We start from the raw sequence: 21,719 nt of genomic DNA on the forward strand, positions 1-21,719 counted from the left end.
ATTATTTTATTCAAATAAGAGAAAGGGCCAAAAGCTAAATTCTGACAGGTGTGGCCCAGAGCTTCTCTCTGTTTACTGCTTTTTTTTTTTATTTGCCTGAGCTCAAAACCAGATGTGCTTTTTTTTTTTTTAAGGTTAACTGAGATGACTCTTTTAACCACAACCTACTTTAGAGACGAGAGGAACGAGCGGAGCGAGAGACAAAGAGAAGACAGTTTCTCTTATAACCTCAGTTCAGACTTGGCTGAACATGAACTGCAGGTGCACCACAGCGGCTCTTTCCAGACGTCCCTCTCGCCTGGACCCATATGAAACTGAAACTCTTTAAGGTCCTGCACGATGTAGTAGCTCAGCAGCGGTGGAGGAAGAACTCAGACTCTTTACTGGAGTAAAAGAACCAATAAAACTATGTGACAATACTCAAGTAGAAGAGAAAGTCTGTGAAATCATGAACCTGTGAGTTTAAATATGCGAATTCACTCAAGGTATCCACATAAAAAGGAGTCGTTTCGGCCCCTGTGAGTGATATTTATTTTTAAATGTTACATTATTAGATTTTTTACAGATGCATTAACAGATAGAGACCGTTCTTTTGGTGGAAATTGACCATTTGATGGAGATCTTAAATTGTGGGAACCAGTGGGATCAATTTGAATACTCCAGTCTGAAATCTTTCAATCTCGATCTGTACAAGGTGCAACATCCTTTGTCCTCAACCCTCGACTAGAGTGAGAGGAAACTACAAAAAAAAACCTTTTAACGGGGGTACTTGCGTAAAAACAGGAAGTCTCTTTTCACCACTGTTGCTTAAACATTCAAACAAGCCTGTTAAGTCCATCCTGTAAGTTACGAGCTATTATTTTCTACCTTGTAAAAACAACTGCAGCCTATAAACGCCGCCCTCCTGCTCTGCAGTTATCAGCATCGTCTTCACGTTGTCCGACAGAGCGGGCGCGATCTCTCACTTGCACTTGGACGGTGCAAATTACTCTGCCTCTATCTAGGTCACCTCTTCTCTCACCTCAGCCAGGGAGGACAGAGATATCAGGGACAGGCAACGTGCGCGCTAACGACCAGCTCTCTGCACAACACGCAGGCCACAGCATGCACACGGGCACGGAAAACACAACAGAACACAACACTTACTCCGCACTGTGACTCATGCACGAGGTCTGAAATTAGCAGAAACACAACACATCTGCATCCTGTGTTCGTGGCACCGACCGCCAAATCGATTCCAGCGAATCCAGAGGAAGACGGATCTGTAACCAGTGGTTTTTGCGTGAAGCTAATTTCGAGACACACACACACACACACACACACACACACACACACCCACACCCACACACACACACCCACCCACCCACACACACACACACCTTCACGTGTGGATCTGAGGTGTCCTTTTCCACGCCTGAAACAATTTCTTCAAAGATTCCTCGCTGCCACACCAACGCTGTGATATCTGGACCTAATCCCGTTTTAGACATGACTCAGTTTCAGGGGACTGTGAAGTGTTGCTGTTCAAAGCTGGAGACGCTTGTGCGGCGGGGAGACAACAGTGTCAGCTCTGCTAAGCTCCTTTTACTTGCTTTGACTTTGGACTGCCATTCCTTGAATTTCAGCTGCACTGATATTAACTCTGAGGGTGTCTGTTTTTCTGCAGGAGTCGACACTTTTCTCTTTACTGCACTTTTCTCCCGGTGTGTCTTTCGGGTTACGAGTTGTGGAGATCAAGGAGCGAGGGAGCGCGGCTGCGACATCATCAAACTGCCGCGCTTGAAGAGGCTGAGAGAAACATTTTACTCACTGACAATCACGCTGCGGCTTCAACAGGAATCTCAAAAAAAACCATGTGCAGATAGAAATGTGCTCAAAAAGAAGGACACTTTGAGAAAACAGAGAATGAAGCATCCATTACATCTGCATTAATACGCTGCAGCATCCATGTAAAATCTGAAATAACACTGTTTTTTAGCTTCTAACAAAGAACCCAGATCATAAAACAAGTGATTTTCTTTGTTCAAGCGGCGCTAATAAACAAAGCTGATTGTTCGGTGACCAGGGAGCTGGGTTGCAATGTCTTGTTTTTGTTATGTATATAAAGCTCTGGTGACTAATGCACAGAAGTAAATCATCTCCTTGAAGATGTTGAGCCTTGTTGCATTTCTTCAGCAACTAACTGAAGTAACGAATGCATGTTTGTGTTATTGCTGTGATGAGGAACATTTCAATATGTGACCTGCTGCATAATTTAGGTTTTATGGGGATTTCACTCTCTTTGTATTGGGGGGTGGTTGCATCTTTACAAAGTCCAAGATCATGTGCAAACCACTGAGGGGGAGTTTGATAATGTGCTTTTATTGTGATTTACAAAAAGTCTTTGAGCTCTCGAGCCCTGATCGTCGTCTTTAAGTCAAAGTTAAGTTTAGTCCTGAGGAGCAAAACAGCCCCTGGATCAGTTTTATAAAGTCGTCTGTGGCTGTGCAGGAGTTCTTGTTGAAGAAATTACAAGATAATTGCTCAAGTGAAATCTCAGTTTGGGCATTTGACTTCAAATCTGTCTATAACACGTCTCTGCAACAGATGGTCAGAGATTTGGGTGAAGCTAGTGATAGCCAACGAACTCAGAACTCCCCCTATATAACTTTCAAAACGTAAAATGGCAAATATTCTACACGTCTGTCCACAATCCAATAGATATTTCCTCTGTGGCACATGTTGGATGGAAAATCTTAGCATTTAAAACCCAGTTCTGCCTCGTGTGCGTCATATTTCTCCTTCTGCTGAGTCTGGGAGCGTCGGAGTGGATCACAACATTTCGAGGCGTGAAAGAAGAAGATGAAAAGCGCCTCAGACAACTCACACACGTCTGCCGAGCTACAGTGAGCTACATCAATTTGTCTTTTAATAAAACACACGCATGTGGACTCTCACGCACCTTCACTGTTTCATCTGGATGCAGAAAGACTGAGACACACACACAGCTTCCTGTTAATGCATCTCGTCCCCGTCGAGGAGCAAGTTCTCCTGCAGCTGCTCAGTGTGAGCATGTTAAAGAGCGAGCGGAGCCGAGGTGCGAAGTGAAGAAGAACACGTTTTGTTTGGTTTTTGCTCTTGTGAAACTTACTGATTGGAGAAAAAAAAGGGTCTTTCAGCACATTAGTTTGGAGGCAGCTCCTGTATTCATTTTCCCTCAGGACGCTCGAGATGAGAGGCTGGCCCTAATTGAAGTTTCATAGCGGAGGCCCTTGATGTGTTATTAATTTTGAGGCTCGCCACCATCTGCATGTTTCCTGCTCAGGTCACTTCGCTCAGGAATAAACATTCGTCGTGTTCAGGCAACTGCGACAATCTTTGTGTTCCTTTTCGATGTATCTGTGCACAATCTGAAAGCTGAAAGAAATGCCTGACACTAAATATATGCATGTTTTTAATTTGTTGAACAGCCTGTTTGTACGATGTTAATTTATTTCTCTGGGCTCTAATCATATGCATTTTTGCTGTGTTTGTGCCGCTTATCTCTCGACTGCGCTCCGCTGCTTTTTAATAGAAACACTTGCACCTGTCGTCTTTAAATTTCTTTCTATTTGTTTGTATTTCACCTGGAACAATGTGAATGTTTGTCACATTTGTTGTATGACTGTAATTTTCAGTACGACTAAATGAAACTAATCTTTTTTAGTTCATCTTTGGCAACAAACTAAATAAACTAAATAAGATAAATGTGACCCAACGGTCAGTCTTGGGTAAAATTGTTGTTGTCCAACGTAAGAAATAATCATAATATTTAATAAATTATTTCTAGAGACTGAGATATTTGTAGGTTTTGTTCACCAGTGTTGGGCAAGTGACACGATCACGTTTTGGAATCAAATCCCATCTCTTGTAGAGCTGACGCCATTAAAACCCTGACTCACGCATTTCACATGCAAATCCTCTGATTAGTTGCGACTTGTTTTATAAATCAAACAATTAAAAAACCCTAATTCTTCTCCCCTCGTCAGACACCGTCCCTGAGATGACGCCCTCCCACTGTAAATGATTGCGTGCCCTCAGTGGAACAGCTTGTTTTCTGCGAGCTTCGTACTTCCCAGCACCTGTCAGGCGTCTGGATGAATAACACTGTTAAACATTAGGAGATGTATATAAAGAACGGAGGGGAACGAAAAGAAAAAAAACACACGCAATCAATATTCAGCCTTATTTTTCATTGTAGTTTTCTGAAACAATAATGAGCTGAGAGGATACTCTGCATATTAATTCCAGGCGGTTATCACACTGGATGGCGGGCGACTGTTCGCCCCTTTGTGAACGAGCGTGTTGTCAATCTGACTCCACGCGGTGCCGATCGCTCGGGGGAAACGGGTTTTTCGAAAAAAAAGTTGATTGGATCTCCTGGAACTTTTTGGGCGTCGGTTCGATGTCATTCTCTGTTCACATTTCTGGGGGAAGCCTTGAAATCCATTAAGCTGTCACAGTGCTACCATTCATCTCAGAGGGGAGGAGGTTCTCCCGCCGCCGCCGGACGAGCGTAGGAGTCTTTTTATTGGCACATGTGGGCATTAGCTCCGTGCTGGATCCTCGGAGAGACACATTTTCATGGACAAAAGTCTCCTTTCACACTTGGACAGCCCCGGGCCACAAAAAGTCTAAATTCAATTACTGAGATAGCATCGGCAAACACATCCAGACACACAGACCCCAGCCCGTCCACTGAGTGGACACAAACACACACACACACACACAGCAGCTGCACGCACAAACACATGCATACACACACTCACACACATACATACAGATGAAAAGCAATGAAATGGCTGCAAAACCTTCAATTCTAAACAAAAAGCTGAAACAAAATCAATTTCCAACTTGGAACCTGAGCTGAGGAGAGACACTAATTGTCCGGCAGATAAGGTTCGATCCTGATAACACAAGCAACCGCTACACATGTCCTATAAATCGAGATCGGGGGTTGTTGGGAGAACGGTTGGCTGCAGAGTGAGGGGGATGGGGGATGGGGGAGGTGAACAGCCTCAACATCTGAGTGACAACTGATTTCAATAAAAGTAGACCAGTGGATTTGTGCTGTAAATCCGGCTCACGGGCGCAGATTAAACATATTGATTGAACAGGACGATATTGATACGAGCAGCACTGAACCAGCAGTTCAGCATCAATCAAGTTTCTAGGATTCAGTTTAAACACAGAAAGCTTGTGATCATAATCTTGACGACTGATTTTTTTAGAGGGGATATCACAACCTGGCCCTGCCCCTGTCAAACGTGTCACTGCATGACTTCTAGCATCATGTTAATTCAATCTGCCATTCAGATCCGGTATCATGTGCCGTATGTACAGGATGATGCAACAGTTTCCTCTCCGCTGCACGAAGCACAAAACCTGCGACAACGTGACGACAGGAGAACAGATCTCTCCACTCACGTCGATGACGGTCCACTGCTCCACGACGATGGCGTCATACGTCTGAGCGGCCGCGTTCTGCTCGCCCTCGCTCGCCTCCTGGAAGATGAAGACGCTCTCCACCGACTTCGGCAGCAAATCTGCAGAGGAGAGGAGGAAAAAAAGGGAAAAACGTCCGTGAAAAGAGTATTTACTGGATGGAGTGTGTCTGCCTTGTCTGTGCTGCCCCTTCAGCGCCTTCAGGCCAAAGGAAATGGAATGATATCAGTCAGCCACATTCACACACAACCCTTTATTACACAGCCCGTGGTGTGGGCCATTTGTATGAGCAATGTGCACTTTATACATTATGCAGGGAGACAGTGTAAAAGAAAAGAGCAGGTATTCCCCTTCTGGGATGTTGAGAACGAAGAGGAGACATTACGCTCGCTACATCAGTGGGGTTGTTTTTTGGGACCCAGAGCCGCCGCTGGTTTTCATGCTTGACAGCAAAACAGAGGCTAATTACAACAGGGAAGCAAGGTGAATGCAGCGGCTGATAGGATTTAAAAAAAAACCCCGCAGTGCTCTTTGTCCCGAGGATCAGGACGGAGAACCGGCGCTTTAAACGGAGACGGACAGATTTTAGCGAAGGTAAAACGTAGCCGCTGATCTAATGAAGTCAGTCCGTGAGGCATTAAAGCGTAAATCCTGTTGCTAAGCCTGCATAATTCACCTTAAAAAGACTTGAATTAAGAGGGGGCCACATAAAGACGTTGATGTTGACGCTGCAGGCCACTGGTAAGATCGTGTGCTGCTGACCAGATAGATTGTATAAGCTCCTCGTCTGTTGGGGGTTAACAATCGCAGGATTGGCGTCTGGCCCCCGTGAGCAGGGACCCAGTGTCTGTTGTTATTTCTTTGATGCACATAAACATTACTTGCAGACACACACACACACACACACACACACACACACACAATACATGCCCCGTGGTCCAGTCGTCCCGGCCGGCCTTAGTGCTTTCTCATTACTCCCACACCATTTACACACTAATACAGTTTGCCCGGGCCCAGGCTCCAATACGAGACACTCCACATTTCATTACTGGGCCCTAATAATAGGGGGATGAGAGGCGGCTGGAGAGCCCACGGAGAGAGGGTGGGACGGAGCAAGACAGAGTGAGAGAGAGAGAGAGAGAGAGAGAGAGAGAGAGAGAGAGAGAGAGAGAGAGAGAGAGAGTTGAGGGATGACAGGCTCTTTATTTCCCCCCCCTACGTGAAAACCCATTTAGGACCAGTGCACGCTCAATTGAAGACATCTCTCCGACATCTACTGGCTCTCTCAAATACAGACATTGTCATTGTTCACCTCCATCCCGTCCCTTTTCCTTCTCTCCTCCTCAGCTCCCTCCATCACCCCCTTCCTCCCCGAGTCCAACGCTACACCACCTCATCCGTCAGCCCTCCCCACACCTCCTGTATAATTGGAACGAAGTCTTTTTTTTGGGGTGGGGGGGGAAGGCAACGCGCCGAGGCCCAACATCGGTTCCCTGCCAGCACAACAGGGATCACTCAGGTGAGATCGACACGGGGCTGAGTCGTCGCTCTGCAGGGGCAAAGCCTGTCTCTGGTGATAATGCAGACAGACGCTCAGCAGAGCAGAGAGAGAACGAGAGGAGTGGAAGAGAAGCAGTCGGCTGCTGGGGGCGTCGAGTCCGTCAGGGGAATGCATCGGCTGCGTGCGCGAATAAACATTATCTCGCGCCTGTCGACTGAGAGCCGAGCCGAGCAGCCGGCGGGCCGACTGAGAATAAGTTGTTTACACTTGCAAAAACCTCCGTGCAACCTCGGTGAAATTGTTCTGCAGCCCCTTCCTTGACTCGCATAGTCAAGGTCATGCAAATAGACAGTGGCACGGAGAACAGGGGGTGACAGCACTGGGACTGGGAGACACATCAGCGCATGGGTGAGTGACACTGGTTGACGTTGAAAGCACCCAAATGACAAGAGGAGAGCAACATGCACCCAGAGACTAAAGTGTTGAGTTGGTAAAAGTCTCTGGTTTGCGTGTGTTTGGGTGTAGATGTGACGTCTTCGGCTGCACATATTAAATCAGTTTGTTCCTGATATTCACGGACATGTTCGCAAACCTGCTGTTTCACATTAGTCTCTCGCCAGCAGCCTTTTGAATCAACAAACAGGATGTTGTTCAGCTGGAGCTTTCTGCAACGAGCAAAGTCAAAGTCTGGCTTCAGAAAGACAGGATCAATGCCACAGGTTCACATCACACCCAAGATGTGACCCTCGGTGGAAAACAACAACCCTGGTTCCATGTTCATCCCAATCAATACACAGAACTAATTAGAGGACCAACCACCAGGTTCCGCATTTTAGATTTTGTGGAGTGTATTTTCCCAAACTGTGTTGCTTTCCATTTATACCTGTCTGAGACTTAAAGGAGCTGAATGGGAGTTTTTGCTTTTACTACGAAGCCAATATCGGCCTTTTACAGTTGTTTACTTAACAATCCAGCAGAATGAAATGTTGAATCTTCAGCATCAACTGTAGGTCATGATGGATGGATGGAAAATTACGCCAAATGACCCTGGATACCAGGACACCATCTTGTGCATGGAGCCACTGTTTGTTGATATTTGTTTCTTGTTGAAGACAAGATGATTCAAGAAGAATCTCTGAATGGAAAGCCTCTCGCCGATTGTGTCTCGAATCTCTCGTTCGTTCGTTCACTATTTTATTTTAATAAACCCTCGGGGGGGGGTTGTGATTTTCATGAGCATACATTTATGTTCGAACTTGGATTTAGATAAAGACAGTAAAGATCAGAAACTATGAAAAAGCCCTTTCCTGAGCTCAGCGTGTGAAGATGTGTGTGTGGGCAGTGAGGAGGTTTGTCCAGGAACAGAACTCAGCTCAGTTCTCTCAGACGCTGCCGGGGCGAGAAGCAGAGGTGGTTCGCTCTGTGTCTGAACCCTAACCCTAACCCTGGGGCTAAACTGAGGCCCAGATCACTGCCTGAATAAAAACATCAAAAATTCAATAAAGTATAGTGGATTTACAGCAGGGAAGTGATTTGTAGTTGGTTTCCATGTAAAATCTTTATGAGTTTTTGCTGAATCATCAAGCTGACTATATCTGTTGTCCTCTTGAACAGAAGTAAACTAGATTTTTTAAATATAAAAAAAGATGTATTATCACTTTATAGCGTAATTTAATCCAGTTGAATCACTCAAAGTGTTTGGTTTGTTTGGGAGTGTGTGTGTGAGTTGAAGTCCGGCTGACCGCTGCGGAGCCGGAGAGTGACCCTCCCCCCCCCCCCGGGGGTCACGTCTGCTGACATGATTTAAATATGCGTGTCAGAAACTCCCTCTGAGAGCTGGAGACAGGCCGCTGATAGCTGATCTATATCTCAAACAGGACGAGTGGCGATCCAGAGAGAGACGGAGACGAGGGCGTGTAACGTGCGTGAGGCTCTTTCCCCGGCGGAGCCAGAGGTTTGGCAGCTGAAGGCCGGTTACCTGTGTGTTACCGGGCAGACTTCGGCTGGCAGGGACAGAGCAGAGGATGGAATCTGTAGAAACCCCCAAGTGGAGAGGCATGCATGCTATGGAACAACCACTTTATTAATATACATTTCCAAAAAATGAATTCTTAATCCTCATTAATATTCATTGATTCCCATCTTCTACTCGGTTACAGTTCATATGGTCACGTGACGAGTCAGAACCGACAGGAGACTTTGAAATCAACGAACAGAAATACAGATGATGAGGAACTTGTTTTCTAACGGGTGATTTATCCTTCATTCACCTGCATCGTGCACAAACTATTTTAAATATTTTTAACATTTCAAGATACTTATACTTAGAGATTCAACCCTCATTTCCAGAATCTGTCAGCGTAAAAACAAGGTGAATAGTTAATGCTTGTAGTATTCACACACACGGCTGGTAGTGGGCGGCCGTATACGAGCTGCTGGTCCGACCCGCGGAGAGCAGAGGAGCCCGGTGATCAGGACGCATCAGCGTTAGGAATGAAGGAACCTTGGCTCAAACTGCCGACCCGTTAATTAGTGGAAGACCCGCTCCGCCTCCTCAGCCACAAAATCTCCGGCATCAGATGAATTTGTGGATAATCTCTTAACGGTGTTTCTCTTCTCCCTCACCGTGGGGCTTAAATCTAACAAAGGGATTATCATAGCCCTTTTAATACAGTTCAGTGAGGACTCTCAGATCCACAACTGTGAACATCATCTATTTTCCAATCTTAAGGTTTTGAGTATTTAGCTGAAACAATACAAGTTATAATGTAATTTTTGAGAGGTTTTACTTTTATCTATCTCATATAATTCCATAAATCTGCTTGTCTGTCTCTATGTGGCTCATATATGTCTGAAACTTATAATCTTATCAGCTCCACTCTTGTCGTGTGTAATATTGAGGAACCAGCGCTCTGCAGTAGCAGCGGCTGGGACTCATCAACATAAATGACGTCGATCACCACAACAGCGCGTTCACAACAACGACAACTGATTCTCCAGATTCAAGCTTCACTGAACTTTGAACAGCTCTTTGTGCAGCATCAGGGTCCTGCAGACTGACTCCTGCAGCATTGAGTCTTTACTCGCCGTGACTCAATCACTGCAGGTCACTTTTACAGTTTTACAGTTTCAGAGAGGAACCTGCAGCCAGCACCACCACAGGCAAACAGCCCGTTTCCTCACAGACATGTTTAGAACCACCACTGCACTGAAATGCCTAAATTTAAACGCTTGTATGTCTGAACAGGTGAAGAGAAGCTGTAAACTAATTTCATTATGTGAACAGACGAGGAAACTGTCACACAGCTTGCATGCATCCAGCAGATATGCTCATAAGCGAACACGCACGCACGCATGCACACACACACGCATGTGCCGCACGCACGCACGCACGCACACACAGACACACACACACACACACACACACACACACAGACACAGACACACAGGGCCCTGAGTTCTAATTCCACCTCTCATCCACTTTAGTCTCAGGGAAACAAACATTTTCTTCCCTTCCATGAATTTCTTCTTCTTCACAGCAGACGACCTTATTGGAATTTCATATTCCCTGTATCTCTCCCTCGCTCCCCCCTTTCTTTCTCTCCCCTCCATTGCCCAAATTTAGAAAGCAGTGAGGGCCGACTGTCATGCGTATGAACGGCTCAATGTTTCACAACTGGGCTGCAAATCCTCATTGTGGCTCTGGAGATAGCTTAAGCTACACGAGTAACAAAGGCCCACTCTCCACCAACACCATTACTTCTTAATAAGGGTTTAGTAAACAAACCCCCCCACGCGTCAGACAGTATGAAAATATGTGTATATGAGTAACTTTTTATATATAAAGTACATATATGGGATATTTTATGTGTGTATGAATCCTTAACGTGTGTTTTATGACAGTGGCTCCATGCAGCTTTGGATCTGTATTTTAATATCAGTATGAAATCGGACCCTGTGGCACAGACGAGGTCTGAACTCACTAAAAACCCTCACAGCCACACCACACTGGACTTACACAGAGCGAGTGATGCATCATACAAATACACACAAGTACACACGTCTGTACAAACAACGCAACCTGATCCTTCTCTATCTGCTTCACCATGGAAACCCATCTTTTGAAGGAGCACGGGGACACGGCGTGTTTTAGTGTGTGCGTGTGTGTGTGTGTGTGTGTGTGTGTGTGTGTGTGTCTCTTCATGACAAACAGCTGGAGACAGGAAGGTAACATGTCCAGGACAAGCTGCTGCAGACCGACTGCAGGGACATGAGAAGTGATGTATATTCTGGAACTGAAGGAAAAACAACAGCAGACTCTTATGGTTTCATGCATTTCCAACATTAATTTGTACATAATTACAGTACATAACTGTCGGTTTAATGCTTTTTGCAATAAATGCTATGCGAGTGCAGAGGTTTGCAAAGAGAGAAGGTTTTGCATGTTCTCCCCGTGTCTGCCTGGGTTTTCTCCAAGTACTCCGGCTTCCTCCCATAATCCAAAAACATGAAGATTGGGGGGGGTCGGTAACATAGAGACTTGCCCAGGATGTACTCATCTAATCTAAACTGGGATTTGCTCCAGCTCCCCCCCACAACCCTCAAAGGACAAGCGGTATACATATAATGGATGGATGGAGGTTTTCAAAAGCTTCTAATTCATATTAATCATGCAAATCAATGTTATTATTACGAAAGGAGGAGTAAACTTGATTGTGAGCAGGGTAAGGGCATAAAGATCGGTGAGATGAAATCGTAAATGCATTAAATAATAGAGAACCTGTTCTTTTTCTACGAGAGTTTTCATCTTGATTAAAAACTATTATAATTTGTAGTATTGGCTCAGAGCCGGACGGACAATTAATTTCAATCAATTACTGAGTTTAAGTAGTAATTAATAACTGTCACTCTATGGTTTACTATCAGTGATTAATGTTGACTCGCAGCACAACTGTGTTGTCATGGAAATACATCTTTATTGAATTTGGGATTGAGTGACCGATGGGAAATCTGTCGTATTCTCAAACAGGCCGAATTGGAATTGATAATCCGTGTCAGATTACACAGCATTAAAGCTACTACAACTTTCCAATCAGGCAGGTTCACAGGACTCTGAGCTGAGGGTCTCTGGTTCAGACCAGGACGACAAAGGTCCTGAAGCTAACGGGAAAGTCAAGTATCATAGTATCAGAAGTGTCATAAATCAAAGTTATCACAATTTAAATTGAATTTAAAGACAATGTGCCGCGCAACTGACTCGGACATTTGCGTTCTCACATACAGCCCCTCCAGAAAACTCCAGGAGAACGTCTGAAGGTCAGTTCACGTCTGAAGGTTTTAAAAGATTTGCCGCTTTATAAAAATATAACAGTCCAACAAGATAAGAGTAAAAGAAAATAAGAAGGTCACACTCTTAAGAACACACGTTCCTGTCGGTGCAGGACGAACTGAAGATGATCTGAAAACAAGGCTGTCATTGTCACAGCCACCTTCCATCCCTGCTGCACGCGTCACTCTCTGTCAGCCCGGCGCCCTTTCGTGTGTCGCCCTGCTGTCAACCACGTCCTTGATGTTTGTAGGGGTTGCGATGGTCTCCTGCATCGCGTCGCGCGTCTCATCCTGATCCACAAACTTGTCGGAGAGAGAAGTTGCTAAATACGGAGACGGCGCGCGAGTGGATGCTGATTCCAAAGCCCTGAGCTGCAACGGCTGTTTGATGTAATTAGCTGCTAACAACAAACGGGATGCCGCTTTGATGTCACGCTGCCAGCTGCTCTCCACAGACCCAAATCCACAAAGTGCAGCGTTCACCTCTGTAAAGTTGTCGGTTTTTCCAAAGTGGCTGAGCTTAAGCCGTGAGCTGAATTCAGCCCGAGAAGTCAGTGGAGGGTGAGACAGATTCATAATGCAGTCGATCTGCTTTCTATTCTCCTCAGTAATTTCACTGTTCAAGAGACGCGCGTGTCGTAGCCGTGCATGAAAAAATGCAAAATATGTTAGAGCGCTGTAATAGGCAGAAAAAAAAAAAAAGTAATCATAATAATACACTTCATTACTCCATTCTCAGGACATAAAATATGCAAGGAGGCACTAATTTGTTATCAGGTTAATTATCTGTGTTTCAGAGTTGCTGAGGCGTCGACTTTTCCAGATTAATGAATTATGACTTGTTATTTACTCGGGCTGGATTATTTCTCCTGTGTCGGAGTGAAGCACGGAGCCGCTGATGGAGGAGGAAGGGAAAACCCAACACATGAAACTGTTTTTAAAAAGATGGAAAAATCTCCTTTAACTCCGGCTTCCACGGGGGAGCAGAGGAACCGTCACGTCTGCCACGCAGCACGCTGGTGAAGCGGAGTTCAGCCTTTTGTCATTTTTAAAAAGAAAGATGATGCAGATATATTCAGATCTTTTTTACAGTCTGATGCTGCTGCTGTGGCTCAGTTTGACCAAATTACAATGACGGGTTCTTATGTCACCAGGAGCTGGATGTTAACTTCATGCAAAAGTTAAAGCAACTGCAATGAAACAATGAGGATTCATGGGAGTTGGAGACGAATGCTAACAAGGACATGCAAATGCTGAGCTAAGCAGGTATGACGTTTTCCGTGGTCGCCATTTTATTTGTGTTGTGCCATTAGTTATTATAAGTAGATTTTCAGAAACCAAATTCGATGTCATTCAACCAAATGTCAATCAAGTGTCAATCCATCAAGCAGACGTTGAGATATTTTGTGAAAACCTTGATCTGCTGGTGGCGCCAAAGCAAATTTGAGCAAATCTGTCATTTAGATTTTGCATCCGGAGACTGTGTCTGGAAATTTTACTTATGGATAAAACAAAAACAAACATAAATGCTCCTTAAGACATGAGCATCACATTATTCAAGCTTCTTATCTCCTGAATGAATCTATACATATTATATGTTTTGATTGAACAGGGGGTGAAAACTTGTTTTGCTTCTTAGAAATAGCCGTGTGCAGTTTTCTGTGTGGAGCTGGCAGACGTCGTAAACTCCAATTTTAAACTGTGTGTTGACCAGAGGAGCAAAACAATGAGATAAGCAGGTTAAAGGCTGAGTGAAGCTGCAGAGTTGAGTCTCAGTGGGTCTGACACCACGAGGGAAACCTTTTTCACATCGTTCAACTCAAAGCTAATATCACAAAATCAGTTCAGCCACAAACCTCTGCACTTATCTAGCAAGTGTGTTTGCAGTTTGAAAAATCCTTCACTTCCTGACACCGGCAGACGATGCATCAACACAGTCATATGTTTAAATAGCTTTGATTGATTTCTGGTTGATAATGAAAACCCTCTAATGTATAATTAACAGCACACAGGGCGAGATGCACCATTACCTGCCACTGGTTTTGTATGTTTATAAAGGCCGATGTGACTTTTGACCTGCTTGATGCTAACTGGTGAATCTCTGATAGAAATAAAGAACCTTTTCTAATTTCTAATAACTCTAATGGGAGGTGGAAAACCAAACTGTGTTATATATTTTGATGTGTTGGACTCTGTGTGAGATATAAACTAAATCAGTAAGTGTGAGTAACGTTTTCCTGAAAGTGACAAGTCCCACTTACTGTTCACGTTGCCCAGGTGGAAGTATCCATCGACCAGCGAGGCTCCGTTGTTGAAGTGCTGGGTCATGTGGTCCAGCCAGTTGGCCTCCACGCCCTTGACGCCCTCGTCACAGTTCTGGACGCGGAGCGGCACCTTGACGGTGTAGTACTTCACCTGGCCCTCTCGCACGGGCGGGTGGTTGTACAGAGCCAGCAGCTCCGCCCCTGAGGAGACGCGACAGAAAACAAGTGTCTTGTCATTGATTTCACTTTAATGGATGTGACAACAGCGATGAAGCCTTTGGTGGAATAATCACACTATTTACTGCGGGGGAATTGAACTTCTGTTAGACAGAGGCCACAATTTAAAGTGGATTTTCTGCGACAACACTTTATTGGACAAGAACATTTTAGTGTAATGGCCCATTAAAGGGGTTGAATGAGAGATTTCTTTTAAATCTATATATTTTTTGAGAACTATCAGCAGAGTTAAGCTGCAATATGATGCATTTTAAATACTAAAAAAAACACTCTTTTAAGACTTTGGAGAAAATATTTTCCTGTGACTCTTCAGCACGAACCACACATCCAATGTGGTAATAATCAATTTGAAGTGCATTTATTTTTTTATGAGATAAGAAACCAGGGGAAACTCAGCCAACGTGTGGACCGTCAACACGATTCTTGGCCAAAAAGAGACTTGGCCGCAGGGTTTGTGGTCATCAGCCATAAACAGCAAAAAACAACAATTCGAGCACATTCTTGATTTCAGACGATTTTCCCGTCTTGTGCAAATCTCAGAGGTGAAATTTATCCTCATGAAGATGGATGATATAAAAGAAACAGCCTGGTGCAGAGGACAGATTGCACGGGTCCTTGGAAACAATTGTAAAAAGCTGAGCTCGATAAATAGGGCAGCATTGAAACAAAAGTAGTCGACTAAAATTAGACATACTCAGCCGAAAACGAAAACAGCAGCCGAGACCTTCCATCAAATTTGACCCCGACTTGTCAGTTTTTAAACGTCAGTTGTCTGGTTTGTCTCAAAGGGTCCAGATGTGATTTTTTATATATTTTTTGCAGTGATTAATACAGTAAATTTACGTAACAACTTCAGTGCATTATATTTGCAGTCGTCATTAAGTTCCTCAGACTCTTATTATGTAACTTGCAGCACAGTGGTTTTCTTTATTTCTCAGACTTTTACAGAAGCAATTAAAGATGCATGTGCTGAGTTCTGCATGTGTTGTATATTCATTTCTGGTGTCCAGTGCAAGCAGGACAGGACACATTTGCATGTAAGAAACTATAATTAAACCTTCAGCATTATTATCATATCACAAACTAAAGTTTTAACTTGGCAGGTGCCAAATAGACGAGGCATGAAAAAGTGAAACAGGATGAGATCTGTGTTGCACTGAGCTCACAAACATGCAGGAAATCTCCTTCCAGAGCCGATGCCTGTTTCCAAGCGATTCTTGTTCCACAACAACAAACGTGAAGTGAATGAAGATCAATTTGGGCGTATTCCTGCTTCACATCATCCTTATATTCCTTTTAATGTTCTGCAGAAGTGATGCAACGCGACGGTGCAGAACTTAAAAGGGACCGTTTCATTGTAACCGAGACAATTAATAGTATAACCTTGAATAATGCATTAAAAGCTCTCCAGCTAACCGTTGTTTACATCAAGCAGAAATATACATAATGCAGCGATGCAGCCTCACGAGAGGGAAACAGGCTTGGAAATCGGCCCACGGCACGTATGTCACTCCTCCTCGCTCATATCCTACTAAATCAAAGTGGAAAGACTTTTATTTGTTGTGATGTGAGTGAGTGAGCGAAATATTTGCTTCCGCCTGGCCGTGAAAAAAACAAACAAACACACGAGATGTGAGCGAGGTCTGAATCGGGCAGAAAGCAATTCAAATGGAGCCCGGTTAGATTTTTTCCCCCTTTTCTTTCGAATGCAAATGTCGAACTGTCATACCCCGAGTGAACCAGATGGATGAGCAGAATGTGCAGCACAGCCACCCGCCTGTCCACCCACACACACACACACACACACACACTTTGACGAGGGGTGGTGGCGGTGGCGGTGGCGGTGGCGGCGGCGGCGGTGGGAGTCATGGCTCAGTCGCTTTGGTTCCTCCAGCCGTCCATCCGTCCGGCAGACACCCAGGAAGAATGAATCATTTATACAACCATCTCTTGTCTGGCTCGTCTGAGTGATGTGACAGCTGGCCACCAAATTCTCTAAATCTTATCATTTGTCACTCTTGAGAAAAGTCGAATCACAGCAGAACGCTCACACACACACACACACACACACACACACACACACACACACACACACACACACACACAACACACACACACACACACACACACACACACACACACTCACTCACTCCCCTCATCCTCCCTGCGTTACCCGTGTTACACCGAGCACAATATGGCAAACAAATCCCGGACAACGCCACAACTTCCCCTTTCGACACACACAACTCGCCACAACAACACATTTCCTAACGGCGAATCGTGTCTGGGGGATTTGTATGATATTAGCTGGTTTACAGTTGATGTGAACAAGCCCGGAGATGATGCATCACAAAGAATTGGTCCCCGTGAATCATTGCACCAGGAATCGCAGGCAGCTTCAGGCAGGTCATGAGGACGCCTGCTTCTATTGTGTCATGTTTACTGATTTAGAAAAGCTTTGGGTCACAGCTCTGAATATCTGCAATCGCAGCGTAACAAGATAAGAAACAGCGTTAAACCATATTTAACACAGATTGTTCCACCTCTAGTGATGAGGCTTTTATAGACAGTGGTCAGATTTATAGAAAAGCACGTCAGCAAATAACAGCCACAAGCAAGAAACGCGCTCCCCTCCCTCTGCTCTCCTCACGATATTGTCTGTTTGCTCCGTGAGAGCTTTGAGTTTTTCATGCATTATATTTCATTACAGCCTAATTATTCTGTGGCCATGGCACCAAGGTGCCTGTTATGCAGGCAGAGGATATATGGCTTGTTTTTTAACCTTTATTTGTCTGCAAACATCTTTTCTGCAGTGCACTGGATACACTGCACACAGGCGGTCGAGGATTAAGTGCCTTGCCTAAGGGCAAGTACAGCAGGGCCAAACAGGCAGGGAAACCACTGAAATAGAAGATAAGAAGACAGCCCTTCATTATTGATATGCCGAGGCATAAAGAAATCTGTCCAGCTGACGTCCACCACACTGGACACGTACTAAAATACTAGGAAGTGAAACTGGAGCTTTGTGTTTATCTGGTATTCTGAAGTATTTCAGAAATACTTTCCATGGAAATCTGTCTCTTGATGAGCAGATATTTTGAACCTGAGACGAACTGCAAAGTGAAAATGAAAAACCTCAAAGAATCACTGAGTTTACCTTAATGTTACCTTGACATCTTTTGTTTCAGGGTGGGCTGCGATTGGCCAGTTGCGTTGGTGCAGTGCATCATAAAGGAAAGAAGAGCACGTGCCACTCTGCAAACTAACAATGTTTTCATTTCAAATACGAGTCGGTGATTGTTCTCCAGCAAAGCCCAACAGTTCAAGCTGCACCATATTTCCCATGCTCATAAATATCAGTCCCTTAAACCTGAGGATCCACAAATTATTCCCAAGGACACTGGTGAAAGTGTAGAAAAAGCTCCATCTTCCAGGTTTCATGGTAATCCGCCCGTGAGTTTCTGCATAATCTTCCTTATAAACAAACCAACCAAAGGATATAACCTCTGAGGTAATTACACGGGTATAAACTGTTCTAATTAAAGTGACAGTATATTAATAAAACCCCTAAAGACAAAGAAATAAGACAATACAGTATGAGCTGGCTTGTTGCACTTGGTTTTGCACACGTGAGAGTAAATCAAATTATTAAATGATCTAGGCGAAGAGGAGAGCATGTAGCTGCCATCTTTGGCCCCGAGGCCTCAACCTCCTCGCAGATGAGGGGATTTTCTGCAAAATAATAACAAGGTTGCAGGTTCACTGCCTCCTCCCTGTGTGAATCTGGATTTAAAACCAGTTTCATGTTCATGTTTTAGATGCTTTAGAATAATAACTCTATATCTAAAACTATAAAACTTGCAGATGAGCTGATATTTTATGATGAAGAAGAACGTAAGGTTAGGTAATAGTGGGTCTTTCATGAGCTCCATGACAAAACAACGTAAATCTCTAAAATAAATCTTCCCGCTCAAGGTCACCACTTGTGCCAGAGCGGTCTGCAAATGATATGCAAAGATTATAAAAAAAACCCATATTTAATCTCTCCACAGCCAAGATCTGGCGGAGAGGTGATAATTCACCATTAAAAAGAGGTAATAAGACGGCAGCGTTATTCACTTTTTGGCGTTTATAGCAAGAACAAGATATTAAAGCCATAAATGTCACCTTACGGCAAATTCATTGTTCCTAATCAATGACTTTATTAATGTTTCTGAGAAATATTACAGGCCTGGAAGTAAAATCTTACTTAATGCCCTAATTAATTAATATTTATAGATCTACTTTCATACACACAGGCACACACAGACACACACAGACACACACAGACACACACACAGGCGTGCATGCAAGTGCTTTGAACCTCATCACATGAATTCATTACATCAACAGACGACCGCTAAGCCTCGGAGAATAGAGTCTGTGCGGCTGACCTGACGCTTGTTGTCGATGGAGCCGCCGGGCCAGCGAGAAAACGAGCTTCTGGGTGTCATGAGGATGTTGGAAGCGAGTTGCATCAAAGGCTGATCTGACAGCAGCTCGGCCGTCCAACTGACGAGGTCGGGCGGCTCGACGCGATCTTGGCGATGTGGCGTTCCAGCGTGACGTGTCATCATTTCGATGTCGGTTTTAATTTTTTTTTTCTTCTCTCTTCTAATCTGAGGAGCTGGACACTGATCCCATCTGAGCAGAGATAACACTGATCTCCAGGATAAAGAGCGAGCGGCTGAAAAGACTCCAGACTGATGTATGTCAGGATTATTTCTGAGATAAAAGGTCTCTACTTCATGTTGTGCAGTTTGTTTAAAGCTTAAAGGTTTGTAGTGGTGTGAAGAAACTTCCCCCGGCATCTGTGAATGTCGATTGTGCATCAATATCCCCTTTTATTAGATGTTTGGTTGAGCTTCTCCTGCATTTTGACTTTCAATTTCATGACATCCCCTGCACAACATCTACCCAACATCATTTCCTACAAAATATACTCTTATATACGCATATAGTTGATTAACAATTATGTTTTATTCCCTCCTATCTTTATTAGAGAGCGTTTTGAGAGCAGGACTTTAATTTCAAGTTTAGATTTTGCAACGTTTTCACTCTAAACCCTGCGCTTGCACTCAAAAAGCTTCAGCTCTGTTGTGGGTGTGTCAGCTGAGTGTGTAAATAACGTTGTGCAGGGGGGGAAGTGCATGAAACCGCCCATACAAGACTCTTAAAGAAGAAAAGCAAATGCACGTACATAAGAAAGTGAAAGTATAAGAAAATCTGAACGTGAAATCAATAACTCCTGCTTTAAAATGTAAAGACCTCACTCTTATAGATAAGGAAATAATAGAAAAGGACAGACTGGACACTTGGACGTATTAAAACAAAGGAGGCAGCTGAAACCTTTGGTCATGATTAGGGCAGATGTGGTTTAACTTACATATTGAAAAGGTCAGCGTGTTCGATCTTATAGTTCAAGCTATCACCGACTCTTTCACTGTGAGCTCCGCCTCACTCTGATCTATGTGCTTCGAGTTGCCTAAACATAACCACACAAGTGATTCTCATGCTTTAGTAGTTTCAGTCCAAATGTTTCCTCTGTATCTTCATAAAAAAAATAATCCACTTGGCATTTCATTTCCGACAAAACCTTTTTTTTTCTTCTTTTTTTCGCTCATGCAAATTAGTTTTAACTTTTATGAGACAGACTCGTCTTATCCAGACTTGCTTGTACGGCTTTTACAACCACGCCACACTTTTCATTTGCTCCGCCACACAGAATCCCTTCCTCCGCGAACTGTCCAAGCATTTCAGTCCCCACACTTAACGGCTCAGTTTCTATCCAGGGCCACGGTCTCGGCGATGGTGTTCCTTTATCAAGAAAGCCGCAGACTTTCGCCGGCTCGGCTGCCAGCACTCGCGCGAGCGTTCACCTCCAGATCTGAGGATTAGCGTGGACAAGCCAGCAGTGTCCGAGACTCCTGGGCCTCCTCGGCAGACTGGGCATTAGCAGAGAGGGACATGGCAGCTTGGCAGGCTCCCTTACCGCCCCGGCTGGCTGCTACTCCGCTGCTGCTGGCGTTGTCAGAGCGATTTGGGGGCGGTGGAGGTGGGGGTTGAGGAGAGAGCTGCGAAGCTGAGGGAGGTAGAGGACGAGGCGATGGGGGATTATCTCACTGCAAAATGCACTGTAGGGAGGCCCAGATGGACCAGTGGGCCGTGGTCTGCTGTGATGCCAAGTGTGTGTTACCGCACTTATATGCATATATATATGAGGACGCAACCAGAAGCACAAAGCACACACACCAAAGACGACAGTCATTATGCATCACCGAGTATTAGGTGTTTTGAACCTAATCGCATTACAAACTCTACATAAGGTGCACACACACACACACACACACACACACACACACACACACACACACAGACACACAGACGTTAACACTCCCACTGGGACGTGTGTCTAATGCACAGTTTGCACATTTCCCCCGAAACACATCACAAATAGTTTTTGTGCGAGGACGAGAGAGGAGGAGGAGGAGGAGGAGGAGAGTGGTGGGCGTCTCCATCTGTTAATCCGAAATGCTCGAATAAAGTTGAAACTATAAATGTCTCAGCTAATTTCGACACCAGTGCTATCATGAATAACTCATAGAGGTGTAGCTGTGTACGGCTCGTTTCTGGGAAGACGGCAAGCGAGCCATGAAATTTTGCAGATTCCGAAGAAATACAAAATAACCCGGCAAAAAGCGGTTGTGGTGAATTTCACAGACTCCCTGCCTCATCAGCTGTTAGTGTGAATTTCAATGCACCGCAGCTATAATATGATTCTTTCTGTGTAACGGATAAAGAGGATTATATCCCAAGGCGGCACATTGTTGTGTAAGATTGAGGCAATAGCGGGAAATGACACCTCCTCAGTTGCCAAGTGTTTCAAG

At 44.5% G+C, this 21,719-nt stretch overlaps 1 protein-coding gene across 1 annotated transcript in view; it reads right to left on the minus strand.

The window, feature by feature from the left end:
• The window catches only part of LOC118113918 (raftlin), an 88,855-nt gene that overhangs the window by 10,365 nt on the left and 56,771 nt on the right, over positions 1-21,719 (minus strand). The window contains exons 6-7 of the mRNA XM_035164042.2: positions 14,554-14,757; positions 5,446-5,564 (exon numbers count right to left, since the gene is read on the minus strand). Coding sequence (XP_035019933.1) covers positions 5,446-5,564; positions 14,554-14,757 — 323 coding nt within the window. The remainder of the gene's footprint in view (positions 1-5,445; positions 5,565-14,553; positions 14,758-21,719) is intronic.

Source organism: Hippoglossus stenolepis, chromosome 8 (assembly GCF_022539355.2).
Source record: "Hippoglossus stenolepis isolate QCI-W04-F060 chromosome 8, HSTE1.2, whole genome shotgun sequence".
NCBI lineage: Eukaryota > Metazoa > Chordata > Actinopteri > Pleuronectiformes > Pleuronectidae > Hippoglossus > Hippoglossus stenolepis.